This window comes from Chiloscyllium punctatum, chromosome 5, assembly GCF_047496795.1.
Source record: "Chiloscyllium punctatum isolate Juve2018m chromosome 5, sChiPun1.3, whole genome shotgun sequence".
Lineage (NCBI taxonomy): Eukaryota > Metazoa > Chordata > Chondrichthyes > Orectolobiformes > Hemiscylliidae > Chiloscyllium > Chiloscyllium punctatum.
Window position 1 is genome coordinate 143,368,045 of NC_092743.1, and position 15,031 is coordinate 143,383,075.

The following is a 15,031-nucleotide window of genomic DNA, read 5'->3' on the forward strand; positions in this document are numbered from 1 at the left end:
CTATGCTGTATGGTAGGTTTGAAGCATGACAGATGGTGGCATATAATCACCTCTGTGTGGTGCTTTCTGCTGGCTTTCAACAGCCATGCTTGGCAACCACTTTCAGCATACTGAGCACAGTGCAGTGCAGCCCAGACACATTTCATTCAGTAATGCCTAATTCAGTTTGCGAAGTTTAACGTGTACGTTGCCAGTGCTTCTGAAGTGTTCAAGTAAGTTTGTAAACAAGTGAGCAGATGGCTTGCAGTAGGCGTTCTGCTCCATTATCTCATGCAATTTCCTCAGCTGTTGCTTACTATCTTCTGAAGCAGCTTTATGTTTAGAATAATGAGCAGCTACATTAGTAGCTGAAAAAGACAGATATGCAAAATTTAATTTCGAGTGGTTCACTACAAACAATGACCTATTTTATACCTTTTATTGAAAAGGAGGGCTTTCAAGCAGAAACTTAATGTTTTCTAAATTCGAAGAAGCTTTTTAAATGCTAATCATAAATAGATATGAACTGTACACAAGTACAAGCAAAATGCCTCAAACAGAGTTTAGAATAAAACAAATAGGATTTTCTGAGCTTCTTAGTTCAACTGATATTTATTCTGTTTGCAAAATCTAAAACGAGGCAGTGATTCCACTCACTTGTTGCAATGGTGTTTCAGATGTTTCTTGTAGCCATCATCATGCAGCAAGATATCAGGGTTGCAGTTTACTAGCCAATCTGCATTTTTCATCATTGGTAAAGTGGACTGACTTTTAACTTTCTTTCCTTTCCTCCCTCTAGGCACTGGTGCAGACAAACCTATTGATTAAGTAAAGATATAAACAACATTTATCACTGAAAATCAACACCACCAACTCCAACAACCTTTAATTGAGTATTGCACAAGCAATAAGTTTTCAAACTCCAGCAACATAAATCAAAATCATATTTTGACCTTTAGTGCTTTATGGAACAGATGAATCTCCTGGTTAATCTTCAATGCTCTACCTGTGATCTTCATTTCTTTATCATTCTGTTTCTTGTTCCAACCTTTTGCTCCATCAGCACATATACAGGTTTGCTATAATGTTTATGATCGTTGTGTCACTCCTATATACCTATACCTTTGAGATCAGTTTGCCTCGATCACTGCACTGAGCTTCAGCTCTGTCCTGTTGACTTCCCAGGTTTTCTTTTCCCCTTTATTTATCAGCTGCCTCTCCTACTGATTTCTGTCCTTTCGGGTAGGATTCTCAAGGCAACTCTTACTCTACATTTTGTCTACCTGTTATTTCTACCTTGATGTCTCTCCATCTGTTCTCAAAATATGCCTTTAATTTCCTTCAGTCCCCTATTTTCCATTTGCTCTACCCCTACCCTCCCATTATGTCTAACTGTAAAACAAATGATACCTGAACACACACTCTAGACTCTGTCTCCACCTATGTGCTTAGTCCTCCACCCTGCCCCTTCTTCTACATACACACCACATTTTTCTCACTACAATCAACTCTGAAGAACGATCACTGGACTCAAAACATTAACTCTGCTTTCTGTCCACTGATGCCACCAGACTTGCTGAGTTTCTCCAGCAATTTTTTCTGTATTACTGATCTTCAGCATCAGCAGTTGTGTTTTATTTGATTGTTATGGCACCTGAACCATTCCGGGAAGGATATTACCTGAGAAAATATTACAATTTCCTTGCCAGCCTTTGTTCCTACGCAACCAGCCCAGTGAAAAGAAACAGAAATGGCAGCAATGAAGGTAACCTCAGATCACAGTGAGAAGCAACCGCCCCACACTAGAACAGGAGAATGCCCCCGCATGCAAAGGAGCCTAGGGGATTTGGCAGGGCTGTGGAACAGGCCTCAGAGAGAAAAAAAACTAAGGAAACAAATTTAAATTAAAGCAGGCCACCATATAAACAAATTTTTAATGAAAATAACTAAATGAAATTGAAACATAGTTTGGAATGAGAAATGGGACCAGACAACCAATTATTTTAATAACAGCACAATCGCGGAGGGAAAGACTGAAATGGAACTGTAACTGTCACAACAGAGGTAGCACATGCACAAGCACAGTATTTAAGTACCATGATTTCAAGTAAAGTGTCAAACTGTAGGGATTTATCACCAAAACCATATGTACAAAGAATGAAAACTTACTGTAGATACAGACTCAATTCCTCGCCCTCGAACCAGGCAGAGATTAAATAAATCCATTCATAACCTTGGATCATATTTGATCCTGGGATGAGTTTCAAATCCCACAACTCCACCAATATTGTCTTTTTCCACGTTTGTAGTATCACTCAACATTACCATTTTAGTGCATTGCTCCAAAAGCCTCTTCCATGCCTTCATTACCTTGAAACATGACTATCTCAATGCACTCCTGGCTGTTCTCCGATTTTTCACCCTCCTTTAGTTGAGGTCAGCCAAAAGTCCCTACTGCACAGCCACGCCCTGTTCCCCTATTACCTTGTACTTGCAGACCTGCTTTGACTCCTGTTCAAGCAGCATGTTGGTTTTCAGGGATCAGAATGTCCTGGTTCATGAATCAGGAAAGGTTAGTATGCAGGTACAGGAAGGAACAAGGAAGGCTGATACAATGTTATTATTTATTGAGAGAGAAACTGAATGCACAAATAGGGAGATACTGCTTCAGTCATACAGGCATTGGTGGGACCACATCTGGAGTGCTATGAACAGCACTGGTATCATTATTTAAAGAAGGATTCTAAATTCAGTGAATGAGTTTCGGAGAAAGTTTACATGACCAATATCTAGAATGGACGACTTCTTGTCAATGCGTGTGAGCTTGAGAGGATCATTCTTCTGGCAGTGTACGCAGCAGTGACCAAACGGGAAGATTGGGTCAGAGCTTGGTAAGTTCAACAAAAGAGCTGTGGTCCAAGCAGGTATCTGGGGCTTTGGTCATTAAGCTCCCACACATGCAGCCTCCCAACCTTTCCCTCCCACGATAGATTCACTTAGACAACACTGCCATTATTTCATAACATCAGTTAACCAACATCTCCTGGAATACATACAGGAGTTGGTGACCTTTGTTTAAGGAAATTGTTCAGGAGTGTATTAGAATAGTCATGTCTAGGAGGTGATAAAAGTTTGATGCTCGTTTCAGCAACAGTTGTGTTCAGGCAGAATGGAGTCAGACAATGTTCGACAATATCGGCCGACCTTTTGGCACTGCGTGCATAGTCAGAAGTTCACCTCCCAGCAGAACGATAACACCACGGCTGTGAAATCTGGTTTAGTCTCAGGTTACTACTAGACAGTATGGTGGAGCTGGTGGCTAGTAGCTAGTAAAGGGGAGTTTTGGGAATGAATGAAAACCATTGTTTCTTCCGCCCCAATATTTCTTGAATCCCTTAAATAGCTTAAGGGCTCAATCTTCGAAACACAAGAGAATACAAACCAATTTTATGCACCTTATAAATTTAACCCTTTCAGGATCCTGGTATAAATTCTGATGAAATCATGTTCCACCCTCCTCCAAGATCAATAAGTATTTCCTCAGTAAAATCTGAAAGAATGGTGGATGCTGTAAATCAGAACCAGAAACAGCTGGAAAAGCTCAGCAGGTCAGACAGCAACTCTGGAGAGAAATCAGAGTTAATGTTTTGGGTCAAATGACCCTTCTTCAGAATATTCCCTGAGGTTCAATGGCCAAAACTGAACTAAGTGCTCTAGATTAATAAAGTTTCACTGATATTTCTTTCACTGGATTGATTTATATCAATCTTATTTATGTACCCTCTATTTGGAGTGGGTTTTTTTTTTACATCTATCTTATCAAGTCACTTAATTTTAAAACATATAGAACATTACAGCGCAGCACAGGCCCTTCGGTCCTTGATGTTGTGCTGACCTATCATACCAGTCTGAAGCCCATCTAACCTACACTATTCCATGTACGTCCATATGCTTGTCCAATGATGACTTAAATGTACTTAAAGTTGGCGAATCTACTACCGTTGCAGACAAAGCATTCCATATCCTTCCTACTCTGAGGAAAGAAACTACCTCTGACATCTATCCTATATCTATCACCCTTCAATTTAAAGCTATACCCCTCATGATCGCTGTCACCATACTTGGAAAAAGGCTCTCCCTGTCCACCCGATCTCACCCTCTGATTATCTTGTATGTCTCTATGAAGTCACCTCTCAACCTTTTTCTGTCTAATGAAAACAACCTCAAGTCCCTTAGCCTTTCATCGTAAGACCTTCCCTCCATACCAGGCAACATCCTAGTAAATCTCCTCTCCACCCTTTCCAAAGCTTCCAAATACTTCTTATAATGCGGTGACCAACTGTACACAATACTCCAAGTGCAGCCGCACCAGAGTTTTGTACAGCTGCAGCATAACCTCATGGTTCCGGAACTCGATCCCTCTGTTTGTAAAAGCTAAAACACTGTATGCCTTCTTAACAACTAAGAAGTACAATTGTCTCAAATGGTTGCCACCTGATTGTAGGCCTAGGGCTTGAGACAAAGTCAGCACTGTACAAGTAGAGTCATTTTTACCAGCCTGTTTGGACATGCTGTGCAACACGTCTTCATCAGGTGGGACTTAAATCTGGATCTTCTGGTTCAGAGGTAGTGACATGACCACTGGACCTTAAGACCCCTATATTTTCAAAGTCTGTGAGATTTGTAGCTCGGGTGCTGGTTGTTGTGGTTCTGTTCGCCGAGCTGGGAATTTGTGTGGCAGACGTTTTGTCCCCTGTCTAGGTGACATCCTCAGTGCTTGGGAGCCTCCTGTGAAGCGCTTCTGTGATCTTTCCTCCGGCATTTATAGTGGTTTGGATCTGCCTCTTCCGGTTGTCAGTTCCAACTGTCCGCTGCAGTGGTCGGTATATTGGGCCCAGGTCGATGTGCTTATTGATTGAATTGGTGGATGAGTGCCATGCCTCTAGGAATTCCCTGGCTGTTCTCTGTTTGGCTTGTCCTATAACAGTAGTGTTGTCCTAGTCGAATTCATCTGCTTGTCATCTGCGTGTGTGGCTACTAAGGATAGCTGGTCATGTCGTTTCGTGGCTAGTTGGTGTTCATGGATGCAGATCATTAGCTGTCTTCCTGTTTGTCCTATGTAGTGTTTTGTGCAGTCCTTGCATGGGATTCTGTACACGACATTGGTTTTGCTCATGCTGGGTTTGTGTCCTTCGTTCTGGGGAGGCATGGCACTCATCCACAAATTAAATCAATAAGCACATCGACCTGGACCCAGTATACCGACCACTGCAGCGGACAGCTGGAACTGACAACCGGAAGCAGCAGATCCAAACCACTACAAATGCCGGAGGAAAGATCACAGAAGCGCTTCACAGGAGGCTCCCAAGCACAGAGGATGTCACCTAGACAGGGGACGAAACATCTGCAACACAAATTCCCAGCTCGGCGAACAGAACCACAACAATCCCCATATTTATTGTGAACTTGACTGAAAATCTTCAATTTGTTGCGAGTCTTGGCAGAAGTGTGTTAATAGCTGCCTATGTTGACTTGCAGGGCCCTGTCCTCTGTAAACAGAAAGTTTAGGCAGTGTACCATTCACAGAGGACGAAACACTGAGGACAACTATTTCTTGGTGCAGCTCAAATGGCAATGCTTTGGTCAAACAAAATCAACTTGCCTTTTCCAAACTTAAGAGGTTTGGGGTTAACTCTTCTCTGATATACTTGGTGTGGAAATGTCTTGACTAACTAGTCTACTTGCCAACCAATGAACACCCTTGCCCCATGCAATATAAATCGTTAACCCCTTCGAAATTGGATATTCTTGCAATTGTCCTGGTTGGAGTGAGAAGTTTTGCCAGCTTGTTTTTCCACAATGATGAGCTTCTGTAGTATTATATTGTCTGTGCTGAAATTGCCAAAGTGATATTTCCTATCGTTCACATCCAACCGGGACTTAAAGCTTCCAACCACTTGTACATTCAGTCTAGTATTTCCATTGTTTTAGAACATCGACAAAATTGCATGCCATTTTTCCTTTACATGCGAATATGATATGGTTAAGAAAGAATCCAAAATTACCAGAGTGATTTTGCAGAGCTCGCGTCTGTCCATCCTCAGTAGGAGTAATTAGATCCCAGATAAAACCTTTGATCTTTTCATCTCCTCTGTAATGGTTCAAGCAGTATACAAGGATAGTGCGACAGATGGTCTCCACATCATGTTCTGTCAACTGTCGTTTAAAACGCCCATGTGACAGTATATCACTCCATCGGCCCCACCTGAAGAGAATAAGCAATGAAAGCTTTAGTCAAGTAAACTTCTGTAAAAACATAATTCTAATTCTAAAGTCTTTGAAAGTCAATATGCGGCTTCTACATATAATCAGAAATCTAGACCCACTTTGCTTCGATGGCAGCAATTTTGAAAGAGAAAGCCAGATAGAAGGGAAAAGGAAACGGTACAAGTGTAAAAAGGGTGGGAGGAAGAAGGGAGGTTTGGGAGAAGATCAAGACTGAACAAGTGAGGAAGGTGAGTGGATTTGGAGACAGAGGCAAATGGGAAGGGAGAAGTAGAGAGACAGCATGAGAGATCAAGGGAAAGCATAAAGAGAGATGGGATGGGACAGGGGAGAAATGGACTGGGGAGGGTAAACTGTTTCAAATAGTACATGATCTTTTTTTTAAAAAAAGATACAGTTGTGCAGCTTGGGTCTTGCTTTAACAACTGACAATACAATGTTCCCTTTGTACTGGCCTGGAGTACCAATGTCCACGTGTTGATTCATACACACAGTAAGGAAAACCCAAATGTACACAACCAACTCAAAATGACTAAAAGGCTATCCAAATCTGTTCTGCCATTCAATAAGATCATGCTTAATCTGATTGAGGTCTCAGCTCCACACCCCATTAGCCTCACTGCCTTGTTTACCAAAAATCAGCCTTGAATAAATTTAAAGACTCAGTCTCCACTACCTTCTGGGGAACAGAATCCCACTAACAACCCCTTAAGAGAAAGCAATTCTCTTCATATGTGTCTTTAAAAGGTTGGATTGGTGGGAAGTTGATTTTAACTGAATGGTTATCTTGTTTCATTTCTCTACAATTTATTAAATTGCTGTCCAAAATATATGCCAAATTTCAGTAATTAAAAGAAACAGACTAGCACCAGTTTAAACCATCAGTGCAATAATTATGTTTAAATTGGGCCAAACATCAATAATGTTGTAAATGTGTTAGTTGTGGGTATGTTATATTGCTGTAAGTGTACTACTGTGCGTAAGGTTCCTTGCTTTTAATGTACACATATAAACAATAAGAAGGATCACAAAATTGCAATGATTTGGAGATGTCGGTTTTGGACTGGGGTATACAAAATTAAAAATCACACACCAGGTTATAGTCCAGCAGGTTTATTTGGAAGTACTAGCTTTCGGAGCTAGTGCTCTGAAAGTTAGTGCGTCCAAATAAACCTGTTGGACTATAACCTGGTGTTGTGTGATTTTTCACCTCACAAAATTGTTGCAGTTTAAAGATGGCAATATTGATAATATAAAACAGAAGTGACATATCCTGTTCCACTAACAAGTTCCCAACAAATCCTGGGATGTTTTCAAAGCAGCATACTAAGTGCCCTCAATTGCAAGATGGGATTGGGCTAGTGTCAATGCTTGAATGAAATTGACACTCTGTGATTGATGGTGCATGTTTGTGGCAGATGCACAAAACATTTGGCACGAGAGCCATTTGGAATTGAAATCAAAGGTGTGTGTGTTATGGTCGCTCTTTCAATGTGACTGTGTAGGCGCATGCCAAAAACTGGGGAGAGAAGCTGGTGCAAACCTGAGACCACAATACTCACCTCTCACTATTGAGCGTCTTTGGGATCCCCCTAATCCTCCGACTGATCATTAATCCTTTCTACATCCCCTTACCGCCTCCTTGATGCTCTAATTCACTCAACAGCACTACCCATCACAACCTTAATTGATGCATTGCAGGTCAAGTCCCAGTAGGGAGGCATGTAGCTTCTCACTATTTCATTCAACCCATCGTTTGGTGCACCATTAACTCAGCTTTCCACATGACCACAATCCCGCTAACTGCGTCATCCTGCCCCTCCAGTATGTTTCACACCTACCTCTTTCCAATCCAGATTCATGCCCTCTACTCATCTTTCCACTTCTCGTGGCCTCACTACTCCCACTGTGTGAAGACCATCATTAACACACACACACACACACAAAAACATCTATCCTCCCCTCCTCCTCCTCCTCCCGCCCCCCCGCAACAACAATCCAAAAACAGCATAAATATTCTCGGAATCCCACTTCATTCTGTTTGCACCCCTGGAAAAAATATTTTCCCAATTTGTTTATAATCAAGGCTTCCTTTAGCTGCATAGCCTTGCAGCAGTCAAGAACACCTAGTGCTGGGAACCAAAAGGCTCCACACAAGCAATGATCCTACAAGAGGTATGCATGTGCACAATTTTGAAGGGGGCAGTGCAATGCAACAAGCAAGCCATGCACAGCAAACATAAATCCGATGGGACATCAGTTACATTTGCATTTACAAAAACTCTCAACTGAGCAGTTCTTGACTTTACCAGCACTGCACTCTTGACTCTTTCTTCACTGTGACATTTCTGCAGCTATGGACTTCATGTATCCTTACCTCTGCCATCACAACCCTATTCTTCATTAAAACTGTTAAAAGAGAAAAGCACACAGACAGCTTAGTAAGGCTAGAGTGGTGCTGGAAAAGCACAGCAGGTCGGGCAGCATCCGAGGAACAGGAAAATTGATGTTTCGTCAGGACTCATGCCCGAAATCGATTTTCCTGCTCCTCAGATGCTGCCTGACCTGCTGTGCTTTTCCAGCACCACTCTAATCTTGACTCTAATCTGCAGTACCCACCTGCAGTCCTCACTTTCGCCTAGCTTCTCTTGGTAGGGCCCTCATTTCAACCTTAAGTCTATGCCTGAGTGTTAAGGAACTGAAATGGTCAGATTAGTTTAACCATTCACCAACAGATTTGTTGCACAACATTAAAACACTCTGGCTGCTGAAACTGCACCTGAAATATGGAATGCAAATGGAAGCCTGGAGTTCAGTTCTCGGTTTTAAACCATTTTCTTGAATAGAACATAGAACAATACAGCACAGAACAGGCCCTTCAGCCCACTATGTTGTGCCGACCACTGATCCTCATGTATGCACCCTCAAATTTCTGTGACCATATGCATGTCCAGTCTCTTAAATGTCCCCAAGGACCTGGCTTCCACAACTGCTGCTGGCAGCGCATTCCATGCTCTCACAACTCTCTGTGTAAAGAACCCGCCTCTGACATCCCCTCTATACTTTCCTCCAACCAGCTTAAAACTATGACCCCTCGTGTTAGTCATTTCTGCCCTGGGAAATAGTCTCTGGCTATCGACTCTATCTATGCCTCTCATTATATTGTAGACCTCTTGAATCTTTGTCTTCTGTCCTTATCACTTTGCAGCAGTCTCCTTATTGGAACTCAAGGACATTTTTGTCACAAACATCAAAGTATTCATTCAACTGCCTCTGCTGCAGTCCTCTCTTCACCGAGCCATGAGGCAAGCATTCTGTAAGACTGCCACCTGCTTTAACCCTGACCTTGCATCATTGTCTAATTTCTCTCCTGGTCCATGAGCCCTACATCCTGCTCCCTAGTCCCTCTTTCCAAGAAACTGATCCCTAACGTACATACTCCCTGGCTTCCATATTGGTTGATATTATCAGTGGTTCTCCTGCTTTCAAAACCTACTGCCATCACCATCTTCTGAGAAACCAACCCTTCCTACCATGAAAACAACCAATCCGTCACCAACCTCCTTCACCTTTTCAAAGTACTTAAAAGCTGTTGACACTTCTAAAACATCCTCCAAACTTTCCTGGAACACTGTAAAATCTCCTCCTAATCAGGACCTTCTCAATGCCTCTTCCCTGCAATTGCTAAATTACTGAAATTAAGTTAGGTACGCTACGTGACTATAACAAAGATGAGCTATCCTCGCCATGTTTATCTGGACTTTTTGGCAGTTTTTGACACACTTTAACCTCACCATTCATTTCTTAATCATTTTCAGTCACATGAGACTAGTTCGATACCCATTTATTCAACAGAGCTAGGGGAACAATCTGCAATTGATTCTCTCTTGAATTGCCTCATTCTTCCTGCTCCAATTTGTCATTGGGTCTGGTTCAGACTATTCACCCCCCACCCACTTACCATTTTGTAATCTGAAAAACCTTAACACCTCTGTTTTAGAGACTGCAACCAGAAGACTCAAATTCTCCGGGTGTCGGTTGTCCATTCTGCTTCTGTAAATTGCCTCGGAATATTTGTTATCCTAAAAAGGTTCTGGATGTAAGTTGCTTGTTGAGCTGAAAGGCTCATTCTCTGACGTTTCGTCACCATACTAGGTAACATCTTCAGCAAGTCTCTGGATGAAGCACTGATGTTTCCTGCTCTCTATTTATATGTTTGGGTTTCCTTGGGTTGGTGATGTCTTTTCCTGTTCTTTTCTCAGGGGGTGGTAAATGGGGTCAAAGTCAATGTGTTTATCAACAAACACATGACTTGGACCCCACTTATCACCCCCTGAGAAAAAGAACACGAAATGACAGAGGATTCTGGGTAATCCAAGATGGAGGATGGGAAACATTTCTGGCTGGAAGAGCTGCTCCTTTTTGGAGGTATTTTAAGTGTTGGAGGTGATTTCCTCGAATTCCAGGAGCAGCAATTACTGTTTTATATGCTGTTGCATTGTTTTGGAACTTTGGAAAAGAAAGTCAACACAACAGCAGTTTAAAAGGGAGAAGAGCAGACAAAGGAAACACATGGTGGGGGAGGGGGTGGGGGAGGGGGTGGGGGAGGGGGTGGGGGAGGGAAACCGGCACAATTACCGCCTTTGCTGTTTGAATTCGTGTATTGCTGGACATCGGAGTGCATCTGGGAAAATTAACAAAGTGAAATTCACAACTAATCTTGGAGAAACTGTTGGGCGAATTTCACAGCACAGAATCAGGTAAGTTAATTGTTGTTTTAAGTCTGTCCAAGAGAAAGGCTGCAGTAGTCAGTATAGTGGATTCTTTCTTGATTATGTTTTTGGAGATAAGTCTCAATTAAACTTAAAATATGAGCCATAGCTATTAATTTAACCTGGGGCAGTGTTTGTAGAGGAATAAGATGGTGTTATTTTCTGGGTCTGTAGATTGTGAAGAAGCAAAAATGGCCTTTGCAGTGATCTGTACTTCTTGTCAGATGTGGGAGTTTAAAGAAAGTTTAAGGGTTACTGTGGATTATATCTGCCATAAATGCTGTCGGATGCGAATCTTATCAGATCGAGTGGATCGGTTGGAGAGACAGATAGAAGTGATGAGGAATTTGCAACAGCAACAGGATGTGATGGATGGCAGTTAGAGGAAAGATGGGGGGGGGGGGGGGGGAAGTCTCAGATACAGTCACATAGATGGGTTAACTCCAGGAAGGGTAAGAGGGGTAGGCAGCTAGTGCAGGAATCTTTTGTGGATATACCCATTTCAAACAGGTATGCTGTTTTGGAAAATGTAGGGGGTGATGGATTCTCAGGGGAACGTAGCACGAACAACCAAGTTTCTGATATTGAGACTGGCTCTAACGCAATGAGGGGTACGTCGGCTTCCAAGAGATCAGTTGTGTTAGGGGATTCTGTAGTCAGAGGTACAGACAGACGTTCCTGTGGCCAGAAGAGAAAAAGCAGAATGTTGTGTTGTTCCCCTGGTGCCAGGATCAAGGATGTCTCAAAGAGGGTGCAGAATGTCCTCACAGGATAGAGGGGCCAGCAGGAGGTCATTGTCCACATTGGAACCAACGATATAGGAAGGGAAAAGGTTGAGACTCTGAAGGGAGATTACAGAGTTAGGCAGAAATTTAAAAAGGAGGTCCTCAAGGGTAGTAATATCTGGATTACTCCCAGTGCTACGAGCTAGTGAGGGCAGGAATAGGAGGATAGAGCAGATGAATGCATGACTGAGGAGCTGGTGTATGGGAGAAGGATTCACATTTTTGGATCATTGGAATCTCTTTTGGGGTAGAAGTGACCTGTACAAGAAGGGACGGATTGCACCTAAATTGGAAGGGGACTAATATACCGGCAGGGAAATTTCCTAGAACTGCTTGGGAGGAATTAAACCAGTAAGGTGGGGGGGGGGGGGGGGGGGGGGGCGACGGGTACAGCTGAGAACAGAAGTGTGTCAAACAAACAGTCAGGGACAAGGTAGTTTAATAAATTAAACTGCATTTATTTCAACGCAAGGGGCCTAACAGGGAAGGCGGATGAACTCGGGGCATGGTTAGGACCATGGGACTGGGATATTGTAGCAATTACAGAAACAGGAATGGGCAGGACTGACAGCTTAATGTTCCAGGATACAAATGCTACAGGAAGGATAGAAAGGGAGGCAAGAGAGGAGGGGGAGTGGCATTTTTGATAAGTGATAGCATTACAGCTGTGCTGAGGGAGGATATTCCCGAAAATACATCCAGGGAAGTTATTTGGGTAGAACGGAGAAATAAGAAAGGGATGATCACCTTATTGGGATTGTATTTTCGACCCCCCAATATTCAGAGGGAAATTGAGAAACAAACTTGTAAGGAGATCTCAGCTATCTGTAAGAATAATAGGGTAGTTATGGTAGGGAATTTTAACTTTCCAAGCATCGACTGGGACTGGCATGGTGTTAAAGGTTTAGATGGAGAGGAATTTATTAAGTGTGTACAAGACAATTTTCTGATTCAGTACGTGATTCAGTCAGTGGGGGAGCACTTTGGGGCCAGCGATCATAATTCTATTCGTTTTAAAATTGTGATGGAAAAGGATAGACCAGATCTAAAAGTTGAAGTTCGAAATTGGAGAAAGGCCAATTTTGACGGTATTAGGCAAGAACTTTCAAAAGCTGATTGGAGGCAGACGTTCGCAGGTAAAGGGACGGCTGGAAAATGGGAAGCCTTCAGAATTGAGATAACATGAATCCAGAGAAAGTATATTCCTGTCAGGGTGAAAGGGAAGGCTGGGAGGTATAGGGAATGCTGGATGACTAAAGAAATTGAGGGTTTAGTTAAGAAGGAAGCACATGTCAGGTTATAGACAGGATAGATCGAGTGAATCCTTAGAAGAGTATAAAGAAAGTAGGAGTATACTTAAGTGGGAAATCAGGAGGGCAAAACAGGGACATGAGATAGCTTTGGCAAATAGAATTAAGGAGAATCCAAAGGGTTTTTACAAATATATTAAGGGTAACTAGGGAGAGAATAGGGCCCCTCAAGGATCAGCAGGGCAGACTTTGTGTGGAGCCACGGAGAGTGGGGGAGATACTAAATGAATATTTTGCATCAGTATTTACTATGGAAAAGGATATGGAAGATATAGAATGTAGGGAAATAGATGGTGACATCTTGCAAAATGTCCAGATTACAGAGGAGGAAGTGCTGGATGTCTTGAAATGGTTAACGGTGGACCTGATCAGATGTACTCGTGGGAAGCTAGAGAAGTGATTGCTGGGCCTCTTGCTGAAATATTTGTATCATTGATAGTCACAGGTGAAGTGCCGGAAGACTGGAGGTTGGCAAACGTGGTGCCACTGTTTAAGAAGGGTGGTAAAGACAAGCCAGGGAACTATAGACCAGTGAGCCTGACCTCGGTGGTGGGCAAGTTGTTGGAGGGAATCCGGAGGGACAGGGTATACATGTATTTGGAAAGGCAAGGACTGATTAGGGATAGTCAACATATCTTTGTGCGTGGGAAATCATGTCTCACAAACTTGACTGAGTTTTTTGAAGAAGTAACAAAGATGATTGATGAGGGCAGAGCAGTAGATAAGATCTATATGGACTTCAGTAAGGCGTTGGACAAGGTTCCCCTTGGGAGACTGATTAGCAAGGTTCGATCTCATGGAATACAGGGAGAACTAGCCATTTGGATACAGAACTGGCTCAAAGATAGAAGACAGAGGTTGGTGGTGGAGGGTTGTTTTTCAGACTGGAGGCCTGTGACCAGTGGAATACAAGGATCAGTGCTGAGCCCTCTACGTTTTGTCATTTACATAAATGATTTGGATGTGAGCATAAGAGGTACAGTTACTAAGTTTGCAGATGACACCAAAATTGGAGGTGTCGTGGACAGTGAAGAGGGTTACCTCAGATTACAACAGGATCTGGACCAGATGGGCCAATGGGCTGAAAAGTGGCAGATGGAGTTTAATTCAGATAAATGCAAGGTGCTGCATTTTGGGAAAGCAAATCTTAGCAGGACTTATACACTTAATGGTAAGGTTCTAGGGAGTGTTGCTGAACAAAGGGACCTTGGAGTGCAGGTTCATAGCTCCTTGAAAGTGGAGTCACAGGTAGATAGGATAGTGAAGGCGGCGTTTGGTATGCTTTCCTTTATTGGTCACAGTATTGAGTACAGGAGTTGGGAGGTTGTGTTGTGGCTGTACAGGACATTGGTCAGGCCACTGTTGGAATATTGCGTGCAATTCTGGTCTCCTTCCTATTGGAAAGATGGTGTGAAACCTGAAAGGGTTCAGAAAGATTTACAAGGATGTTGCCAGGGTTGGAGGATCTGAGCTATAGGGAGAGGCTGAACAGGCTGGGGCTGTTTTCCCTGGAGTGTCAGAGGCTGAGGGGAGACCTTATAGAGGCTTACAAAACTCTGAAGGGCATGGATAGGATAAATAGGCAAAGTCTTTTCCCTGGGGTGGGGAGAGTCCAGAACTAGAGGGCATAGGTTTAGGGTGAGAGGGGAAAGATATAAAAGAGACCTAAGGGGAAACCTTTTCACAGAGGGTGGTATGGGCATGAAATGAGCTGCCAGAGGAAGGTGGTGAAGGCTAGTACAGTTGCAACATTTAAGAGGCATCTGGATGGGTATATGAATAGGAAGGGTTTGGAGGGATATGGACAGAGTGCGGGCAGGTGGGACTAGATTGGGTTGGGATATCTTGTTGGCATGGACGGGTTGGACTGAAGGGTCTGTTTCCATGCTGTACACCTCTA

At 42.9% G+C, this 15,031-nt stretch overlaps 1 protein-coding gene across 1 annotated transcript in view; it reads right to left on the minus strand.

The window, feature by feature from the left end:
* Positions 1 to 15,031, minus strand: part of chd7 (chromodomain helicase DNA binding protein 7) — a 350,049-nt gene that overhangs the window by 68,482 nt on the left and 266,536 nt on the right. Inside the window, exons 22-23 of the mRNA XM_072571578.1 lie at positions 6,045 to 6,244; positions 637 to 796 (exon numbers count right to left, since the gene is read on the minus strand). Coding sequence (XP_072427679.1) covers positions 637 to 796; positions 6,045 to 6,244 — 360 coding nt within the window. The remainder of the gene's footprint in view (positions 1 to 636; positions 797 to 6,044; positions 6,245 to 15,031) is intronic.